This window comes from Asparagus officinalis, chromosome 1 (assembly GCF_001876935.1).
Source record: "Asparagus officinalis chromosome 1, Aspof.V1, whole genome shotgun sequence".
NCBI lineage: Eukaryota > Viridiplantae > Streptophyta > Magnoliopsida > Asparagales > Asparagaceae > Asparagus > Asparagus officinalis.
Window position 1 is genome coordinate 85702644 of NC_033794.1, and position 10718 is coordinate 85713361.

At 36.9% G+C, this 10718-nt stretch overlaps 2 protein-coding genes across 2 annotated transcripts in view; one reads left to right on the forward strand and one right to left on the reverse strand.

Annotated features, from left to right (window-relative positions):
- Positions 1-4677, forward strand: part of LOC109836857 — a 7913-nt gene extending 3236 nt beyond the window's left edge. The window contains 5 exon segments of the mRNA XM_020404890.1: positions 2-26; positions 898-989; positions 991-1761; positions 2587-2643; positions 4292-4677. Of these exon segments, the coding sequence (XP_020260479.1) occupies positions 2-26; positions 898-989; positions 991-1761; positions 2587-2643; positions 4292-4537 (1191 nt within the window). The 3' untranslated portion in view covers positions 4538-4677.
- LOC109827053 overlaps positions 4794-10718 on the reverse strand; it is an 8598-nt gene continuing 2673 nt past the window's right edge. The window contains 4 exon segments of the mRNA XM_020394019.1: positions 4794-5569; positions 5650-5902; positions 6967-8766; positions 10414-10718. The exon segment at positions 10414-10718 is cut by the window's right edge and continues 18 nt beyond it. Of these exon segments, the coding sequence (XP_020249608.1) occupies positions 5058-5569; positions 5650-5902; positions 6967-8766; positions 10414-10718 (2870 nt within the window). The 3' untranslated portion in view covers positions 4794-5057.

The following is a 10718-nucleotide window of genomic DNA, read 5'->3' on the forward strand; positions in this document are numbered from 1 at the left end:
ATCGGCTGTCTGCTCTTCCTGGATTCGTAAGTATACTGCATATATATATTTGGCACAGATGCATGTTTCACTTCCTGTTGTCAATTTATACATGACTTAGTATTATCAAACTGTTGGAAAACAATAGCATATCTGTAACACCTTGAAGCTATTTGGGTTTTACATTTTCTTATGCTCACTATGCAAACAATATTTCACAAGAAAATCTCTTAATATGTATTTGTTTTTGTAAATTCATGTGCTGCCTTAGTATGCAATATTTGAACTACAAAAGTCTTTTTTTTTTTTGTTAAATTTGTTTCCCATCCATCTAAGGTGGTAATAACATAATACACTTGAATGCTTGATTATCTTACAATACTTGCTATAATGACTTTACTGTGTTGTCAGGGGAACTAGTAGGTAGTCTCTCTAGCTCTTGCTTATTATGAAGCATATGGTGTCCACGCTTTACAGTCTACTGCACACTTTTCCCACCATATGCTTGTACAATTAACAGATCCATAATTGTGGCGGGGCGTTACATTTTTATCTTTTTAGATCAGGACAATCAGAAAAAGATTTTCTTACAAAAGCATCTTCATTTTCTTTATTTCCCTTCTGCTGGAATGTTTACCATGACAACTGTGCAAATGAATTTCCACCATCCTCCAATCTTTAACTGGCAAAAGCAGTCTGCATTGATGAAGCTATGTTTAGTTGGAAATTCACATTTTGTGTTACACGGTCATTTTCTTCTTGAGTCCATAAAGAATTTTTTGCTAGGGCTTCAATATTATCTGTTTCAGTGTTCCATGAAGAAATAAGCATGCTTCCCATAAACATTACCAAGTTTTTCTGGTCTTCATACTAATCCTATGTCATAACTGACGATCAATTATCCAAAATATTTTGTAGAACCATATTTGGATCATTTTCCAGCTGGATCAGGTCATATTGTTTGGTGGATTATGGAGAATAGACGAGAATATTTTGACCGCTCAAGCATTTTTTGTCTGAAGCCGGTGTGAATGATGCTGGCTTCTGTCAGATTCTCAGTCTAAACAGTGGTTAACTTGGTGTGAAGAAGAGAAGATTAAATTTTTAATACCGCCACAGCTAGTGCCTTTATCTGTTAATGATGAACTGGCCTTTATAGCCGGCCTACCATGCTCCCTTAATACTCGTGCATTAAGTGTTGAAATGATGATGGAAAAGAGGGACTCATTGAGAAGTGCTGTCCGCAAAGAAATGGGATTGACAGATAATGATATGCTTGTTATGTCATTAAGCAGTATAAACCCAGGAAAGGGCCAGCTTTTGCTTCTTGAAGCAGCATTTTTAGTGACTGAGCATAATGTTTTTCTAGAGGATCCTAAAAGGTATGAGTTAATGGAAGAGGATAAATTGCCTGGAGTTGCTCATCAAAATCAATCTATCAACCAGACCGACAAACCAGCAGATGGTCTCGAGAAAAGTAATTCTACACGCGTGAATTCTAAGAAAAAGAAGAAGACGAAACAGCATATTAAGACGCCAACGGACGGAGAACAGCGACAACCAAGAAACTTGTTGTCAGAAGTAGCAGGCCAGCAGGCAGAAACCCTCAAAGTTTTAATTGGTTCTATTGGATCGAAAAGCAATAAAGAGCTTTATCTCAAAGAAATTCTTGAATTTCTGTCTCTGCATTCAAACTCTTCAAAGGCGGTACTTTGGACACCAGCAACTGCATGTGTTGCTGCCCTGTATGCTGCTGCAGATGTTTATGTAATAAATGCCCAGGTGACTCTTCTTATGCACTAGTACTTTTCATTTCCTTTATGTTTTGACGTTTATTGTACATGTAAGAATAAATTAATTTTGTGATCTGCTGGTCTTTTAACATCTGTAAGTGCTTAAACTAATTCTTGTCATTCTCTGGAAGATGGTGATCACCTGTTCTCTAGGAAATCACATTAAGTTAAAATTTATGTACACCTATGGTCAGTTCACATCAGAGGAGAGATTTGCAGCTGTTTTGTATAAGTAAATTTGTATTCTTTTTTAAAGTTAACTGGTTGTGGAGCAGGAGGGATGAGTACAAAGGAGAGGATAAATTAAGGATGCATCTTACTTGTTAAGCACCTTTCTTTCTATCAACAACTCTGTGAAAAAGGTACAAAAAGAGACCAGGCCTTTCCTTCCGAATACGAAATTGGTGGGATAAAACCCCATATTCCCTTAAAATAAACTTCTAAAGGAACATAGTACAGCAAAATAATATGAAACTGAAGAGACAGAGAAAAGGATAGAGGAGAGGCTGATAATTGGAGAAGTATGAAATTTTAAATCTTCCACCAAAAGACTAATTTTTCTCAACTTCACTACTTCGAATACATTGTTTTAGATGCACTCACACAGATGTATTATTTGATAGAAGTAGGGGGTTATACTGGGCCACTTGCTTAGAGAAATAAGGTGATGGGTGATCTTTTAATCACATGATTGTATTGTGTTTTGTTTCTTCCTAATGAATGGGAGGGAATGATCACATAACTTTTTCCAAATATTGTGCATTTAATATTGTTTGTCTTGGAAGATATTTATCAATCAATTTCTTGATTATAGGGGATTGGAGAAACGTTTGGGAGGGTTACAGTTGAAGCTATGGCATTTGGCCTACCGGTATGACAAACTATTTTCTTTATTTCACATATTCACTGCTTATCCTCGTTTTGAATTTATTCTTGGTTGCTGAAGTAAAACAATTTATTTTCTACTGCTTTTGATGAGGAATGCACTATGATTTGAATATGCTAATCAATGTTAATCCGAATATATTTACAAGCTGTTACTCTTAAGCTACCTAGAGGTCCATTGTTTGACTTTCGTGTAATGTTTCATGAGTTCATTGTATCTTTTTTTTCCTTTTTAGTAATGATTCTATGACAAGACTGTAGATACTAGAGTGCATGTGGTGTACTAATGTCGCGTACTAATGTCGCTTCACATAGGTTAATTCTAGACAAGTAATGCTCAATAGCCAATACCAACTGAACTAATCTTGAGTTGAGTCTCTAAAAACAGAAAGTCAGTACACCTAAAATAAGTATGAAGAACACCCTTAGGTGTCGTTTGTCAAGGTGTTCAGAGAGAAGGGTTAAGGATAAGGGTTAACTTAGCTAACCCATTATGAGGGGTTAAATATTTTGTGCTTCCATTTGGATTAGGTAATTAGCATGAAAGGTCAACTTTTTTGTGTTTGGTAAATAAACAAGGTTTAAGAAGGTTAAACCAGTCAAAATTTGTGGTAATACCAACTTTAACCTTATCAAAAGTAGGAAATCATTCTAATAACTATTATATTAAAATAAATTAACGAGAATTTTCATTTATCCGGATCATGTAAGTATTGTTCTAAAATGCGGATTAAGCTCTCGCTTAAACTCCCGCTTATGTCTAAGCAGGTTGGAACCGCTCCGATAAGGAAAAAAGTGCTTCATTATGCGGTCATCCGCATAATCAGACACATTTTTAGTAAGCGTCCAGATAATCAGGTGCATTTTAGTAGTGGGTGCTTTTCTTTTAAATCCTTTCGAGGTTAAACCTGTTTACCACAACCCGACTGAACACTAAAGTTAAAAAAAACTTAAGTTTTCCCAAAGTTCTGTTACTCTATATTCTCTCTCTTGTTTGAACCTAATGGCCGCAAATACCTCTGCCATTTTTCGACGCTTTGCTCAACCTAGGGTCACTCGTGGAAACTCACTAGAAGATTGTCGGACATCCAACGCTCTCCCTACAAGCTCTCTGACGATCACCTCGAAGCTCTCTAGCGAAATAGATTAGTTGAAGCTTTTAAGTACATTTTCTGTTTTTTCATGACTTAATATATTTTGAAATATGACAAATAATAAATATATATTAGAAATTTAAAAATGTATAATTCCACATTGAGATTTTTATTGTTTGGGAGGTTCACGAAAGGTTAAACCGTCTTTTGCCAAACAGGGGTTTAAAGAGACAAGAAAGTCTACACATTCATAGAATTTCAGAAAATTTTATGTCAAATTCAACACTTGGGGTTATGATGGATTATCTACCTGTGTTATAACCAAAATATTTAGCATCTTTTAGGATCAAGTAGCTAAGTTAGATGTGTTTGTATGAATGTACTTTGACCATAGCTTAGGTTAGTGTAATGACATAAATTGCCACATTACATATCCAATGTTTTTCGGATTTTATTTAATCCCATTTTCATCTGATAAAACAATATAAATCAAATTTCTATACTAAATGTTTTAATATTATTGCTTTTCTCGTTGTTCAGGTCCTCGGGACCGATGCTGGAGGCACTCGGGAGATTGTAGATCACAAAGTAACGGGCCTTCTACATCCCATTGGACATGAAGGAACCAAGACTCTTGCCCAGCACATCCAGTATTTACTTAACAACCCATCGGCAAGGAAAAAGATGGGAAAGAATGGAAGGAATAAAGTGCAGGAGAAGTACTTGAAGCATCACACTTATGAGAGCTTCGCTAAGGTCCTCTTCAAGAGCATGAGGCCCAGATAGATGGCATTTTTTGCACTAAAATTTTCGGGCTGTTTTAGGTTTGAGATTGAGCAAATTTTGAGCTGCGTGGCATTGAATTCAAAGACATTCATTGTAGCTGCATCTGGTCCTTTAACTATACCCGAAGAGGTGTTGTGGAATCTATTCTGTCAAAGCTACCAATTCTCACCATTCGCTTCCCATTTATACTGAAGCTCTCCTCATGTCACACAGAAGAGCAGCAAACACCAATTGAAGTCAATTACTTCTTCAATACTGAGCAAGAAAATTTTACGCCGGTGTATTATTTAGGTGAAAAAACACTATTTTTAACTGGTGAGCATTTGCAGGAAAAAGATACAGGTGAAAGCTTAAAAAAAAACATTTATGTACACAATTTGCAACCCAAAAAGAAAGTAGGCGAGACTCTCCTCCTGCCCGAACCTCATGCTCCGACTCCACGTATAGAGCCTCTGATCACCTAAGTATATAAACATCCACAAAATCATCGTGTGATATTTGTATTATAACTCAAGAAACTTTAAATATCATCTTCATCACTCAATTCTTCTTCTTCGTTGTCTTCTTCTTCTTCTGCTTGCTCCTTGGATTCCTTCATTACTTCAGCAATCATAAGAGCCACCGTGGCTTTATGAACAGCGAGATCAGCCTTGTGCATCAACCACTGAACTTTCTCTCGCTTCATCTTTGCCATGTTCAATGCATGCTGAGCTGCATTTGATGCATCTCGTAGCTTAAACTCATCGATATCAGCTCGGTGCCTTCGAAGCCCATCTCTCTGGATCTGACTCATATTGGCAGGTTCGTATATTCCAGAAGAACCCCATTGATCTATACCATTTTTCTTTAGTTTTTTATTCTGCGGAAAAGGCATTATATGAGAATCCCTAGGTGATGAGAAGGATCCTCTCTTCTTCGAATTACTCCTGTGAAGTTCTGGATACTGAATTCTCTCTGAGCCTTCGTTTGAATGGTAAGAATCCGAAGATTCGTAGTTCGGAATACTGATAAAAGCTCTATCATCTCTTCTACCTGATGGTACCATTAAACTAGATTTGTGAATAAAAAGATAAAAAGACACAAACTCAAACTTAAGGAGATAAAAGACATACCGGAAGAATAAAACCCGTCCTGCTCTCTCCCAAAGGCATTGTAGCTCGATGTTGAAATCAACTTCTTATGAGACCTCTGCTTCAATAATTTGTGTGGTACTTCCAACCCCCGCGGTCTTAAACAGAATGCAAACATAGGAGGTTTTTTGATTCGGCATTGTTTCTCCCGAGACACATCAGGTAAGCTGTGAACCTTGCTCATAGCAGATTCCCACTCCTTTAGCTGTTGTTGGTATCGTAACCACAATGCAGGCTGAATAAAGGAAAAGGATAGCCAGAAATTTTGAGAACAGTTGTAGGAATCAAAGTTTCAAAAAAATATTGGTGCATTAGTGAAGCAAATAAGTAATTGTTCTGTTAATATTGCAACATTTGGTTAGCAACTGTTAGCCGGAATTGGTAACTCGATGTTCACTTCGTAGAAAAAACTGCATCTGCAATTCCTTGTCGTAAACAAAATAATAAAATTGATATAATGTTATCCAGTTACCCAAGTACAACTCACAATGTGAATCAATTTACACTCGCAGCTAAACGAACACTTCAACTGCAATGCAATGAAACAGAAGCTGCAGATCCAACCGATTTTATGGATAACTAAACATTGGATTTGCATCTGGAATGCATCTCCTACAACAAAAGTATATATAACAAAGAACGAGTTTGAGGTTAATGTCCTTAAATAAACATTGCATGCAGCATTTTCTGTGTGAGACATTTGTTGCATTTTACAATTGCAGACAACCCTAAAAGTGGTTTAGCGGTCCATGTAGCTAACCTATCAAACAGCAGACATACATGGGTGACAAGGTCAAAGAAAATTATTAAGCATTATTTCCTTATTCCAACCCAAAATTCTACCATCATTTCTTTGATGCATTTGATTCCAATGTGTATTAGCTATTCCCAGACTTCCAGAATATTATAAGCCAAATCATCAATTGTTGGCGTTATCATGAAAAATTTGATGCTTCTGAGACAAAATTTTCCGCAATAGTGAAAGAACAAGATCCCAAACGGTTAGTTGCTCTGGATGTACATCAGAGGAACTAATGGACTACCTGGACTATCTCCATGCAGACACAGGATGAACTAAAAGAAAATTCGGAAGGAAATCTAATTTCAGTATCTATTATAGTATGTCAGATATGGGACAAACTTAAAAGACTGACAATGGCAGATATGCCTTTTAACAGTCATATTAAAGTGAGACAAAGGTAACTGTTGTAAAAATAAGATAGGTACTGCAATTTATAACGTTAAAAAGTGGAGAACATAAGTGACTCGTAGGAAACAATAAGGAAGAAGAGTGACCACCTGAAAGTGTCGAATCAGAGCCATACCCTTTTTCATCCTCTTTTCATGCCAGTAGCCATATATAGTTTTAACAATGTTAAGTGGACCAACGTCATCCATAAATTCTTCTATTTCATCATTGCTAAATTCATCGCACTCTTCAGCATATGCAAATTTCTCAAAGATGTCCATAACCCTTTCAAACATGTCATCGCTCATCTCAGAAATGTCATCCTCCTTCATATCCACAGAATTTCTCATTTTCAATACCCACTCCTCATCATCACTGTCCATGTCATATAGAACATGGGCTGGATCCAAAGCCATATCAACCTCAGTCCCTACCTGCCGATGGTACTTGAGTGAACTACGAACAAAAGGCACTCCAACTAAATTGTCGCAGTCATCATCTGCTATCAGTCGAACGCCAGGGATTGGGATGTTTTTTACATAAGCAGCCCTCATGTTGCGATTGTAACATTCTTCGTGAATTTCTTTGAAAAGAGACCACTGGCTCCGATCTGTAAATTCTAATGCCCAATCCTTTCCTCCTTTCCACATCATGGCATGTGTGTGGCGATTTGTTATTCCAGGCTGCAAAATATGCTGAGCTTTGTAAACATATTTGGTAACACCTGAAAATTTTACCAATATCCTACAATCCTTATGATCATCAGACTCAAGTACAACCTGGGCTCCACTTTCCCTCCAACCTTTGTCCCCTACAGTAACAAGGACATTTGCATTACAGGCCAAAGGCCGATGACATCTTGTAGAATTAGCTGAAGCACCTGATAGCCTTTTTGCATTATCAGTAGTGATCTTTTTGAGGGGTCGTGGTTTCCGCTGCTGACTTCGGCGTTTCCAGCCGAGATCATATCCTCCAAATGGCAATGAATATGAAACGTGGGTACGAGGCTTTTTGGAGCCATGGACAAAGCCATTCATCGAAAAATCCTCCTGCCACAACTGACCATATTTTGATGAGACTAAGCTGCGTCCATTACAGTGTCGTACGCTCCGTGGAGCGGTCGGATTACTGTGGATAGAATATCCATTCCTTTCCCAGGCCAAATCCAATGCAGACTCTTCAGCTAGTGTGCCCTTATCAATTGGTTGTTCTTCTATTTGACCAACTGATTGGGCATGGACATTGATATCATTCATAGAAGAATTGCAACCTCCTTCAGACTTGTCTGGAGATGAATAACCTTCAGGAAATGACGAACTTGACTTATCAGCATCCTGCCACAACCCTGTATGGCTTGGTAACCTTTCAGTTCTAGCGACTGTCTCTTCGCTTCCATTCAGCTCCATATCTCGCTGATCTACAAAATTTCTGCTGAGGTCGACTTCATTTCTGAGAGAATTGTCAGAGGATCTCGTTGAATCACCTTCATTGCTCACAGAGAGAGCATCGGTATCTACCTTTAGATGATGAATAGATGGCTTCCTGGAACTAGCAATAACCTGGCCCAATGAAGACCCCAAATTCTCCATTGTAATATCTGAAACTTGTTCAGACGGATCCTCGGAAGGAGAGCAGCCATTGACAGTCAACTTGTCACAGCTATCAGGAGATTCTTGATAAGACCTTGAGTTATGCTTCAGAGAGCTAATAGAAGCTTTGTTGTTTTGAATTAATGACTTGATGTGAAGGCTCAGAATAAATGAAGGTGCTGTGACAAAAGAAGGTGAAACTGAAGGAAGCTGTCTGATGTTGTCACCAATATAACAAATAGTAGGGTTCATCTTCAAGTAGAATCTTTTATTAGGGATGATTTGATGTAAAATGTCTGAATTAGACCTCTCTGGCAAATTCTGAAGATTAAAGGAACAAAATAAAGTCAGGTCAATTCAAGCATGTAATTCGAAACCTAACTATTCAAATTACTCTATAACTGGTCAAAAGGAATTTCAACATTTCATAAACTACTGTTGTCTCCCTTAATAAATACCCCATAGTATCATGACATGCATTTCTAACTGAAAATGTGCTCCTAAAATCAGTAGCTATGAAAATAGCCCAAAGGCAATTTAACATCTTATAATATAAAAACCACCACCTGATTGGTATCACAAGGTACACAAGTTAATAAAAAACCATAAAATTGAATAAATTTAAGTGTTATGTGCCACTCTGTGGAGTCTAACATCTCCTCAAACTTTGTTCACAAAGACATAATCTTCCAGGATAATTCTTTTTCCTTAAAATATTTGTTTTAGTATGCTAATGTTATTATACAATCATTAGACCTTTAGACTCCTACTAAGTTACACTACTGCAAGTTTTGCACTATCTGCATAATGGATTAATTATAAGTGTTAATGATAAAACAAGTCCTCTTTTGCAGAGAACAATCCAAACTGAGGCAACCTGTCCCTAAAACAAGTACTATTCTACAATAAATCAATAATTATCAGCTAACTATTACTAGATATGAAAGATAAGTCACAGCTTAATTAGTAATAGTTTCCCATATTTAAATTGCAGAGTAACAGAAGTCAAGCAAATTTAGAGTCAAAATGCAACCATAAATGATGATTTTCTTGGATAGGTATCTTATTAGGACCAAAAACACTGTTAAATGTATTTCCTTTCTGTTGTGATATTCCAGAAACAAAAGCAGTTCAGTCAGAAACACTTCCCAACTAGTTCTGGTCCCTTCTGGCTAACCATTTTTTATGCAATCGTTTCCTACTATCTCATGCATGCACCTGATTCTTTAATAAACAACTTTCTTTTAAAGAAACGTTCAACTGACCATGAGGAGCATATCATTTTTTTCTAAAAGAGGCACTACATTACAAATGTTCTAGCAAATAGAACAGGAGGAGTACAACAAATTTGAAGATTTTACCTCCCTGCTAAATAAACAAAAATTGCAGATACTGGTACACCATAAATGGAACAGGCACGGTTACTGAAAAAGAAAGGGGAAAACTCTAATTGGAACTTTATTGGTATAAGTTATAGATTGGCTCATTAACGCTAAATACATCCAGCAAAAACATCTCAAGGCCTTAAGATTTGGCTGCCATGATTCCTAATTACTATTACATACCATCAAAGTAACAAAAGATTTAGACCTCCAAATTTAACAAAGATTCAACAATTTGTTTTTGGCTTCAAACATTGATGCTATCTATTTCCAATAGATGGCCAAACTTTCCCAAAAAATCAAAAAAAGAAAGGAGGTGGCATAACCAATGGTGAGATTATCATTCTGTTGCACACTTAAATTCTTATTTTATGAAATTATACCAATGGAGCAAAGTAACCAAAAGACAATTCGCGCCTATGACGGGTTTGTACTGGAAACTGTGAGAAATTTTAAAATAAAAAATGCCTATGCACATCCTCAGATAAATGATACATTAAGTATAGACATTAGATGACAAACAATATCTAGCCGCATGTACCAACTAGAAAATCTCACTCAAGAACTAAGAGATTAATAGCATTACCTCAAGTGAAACTGAATTCTTATATGTTGAAGTGCAGAGCATATGACACCTTCCATTGCAGAGTTTCTTAAAGGTAGAAGATGTGCACTCAAGTACTTGAACCTCCCTCATGGTCATGCAGTGTCGTTTAAGCTCATCTTCCAGGTATGTCCGCTTTGAACTCTTTATCTCCAAGAATCTGTATAGCAAAAAAAGAATCTTCCCACCTTTGCCATGCAGCCCAGAAAGGTTAATCCCAATGGATGTAAATGGCATTTGCATCTCGTCTAACTTGCTCTCTTTGCTATGGCGACAGAAAGATCTGA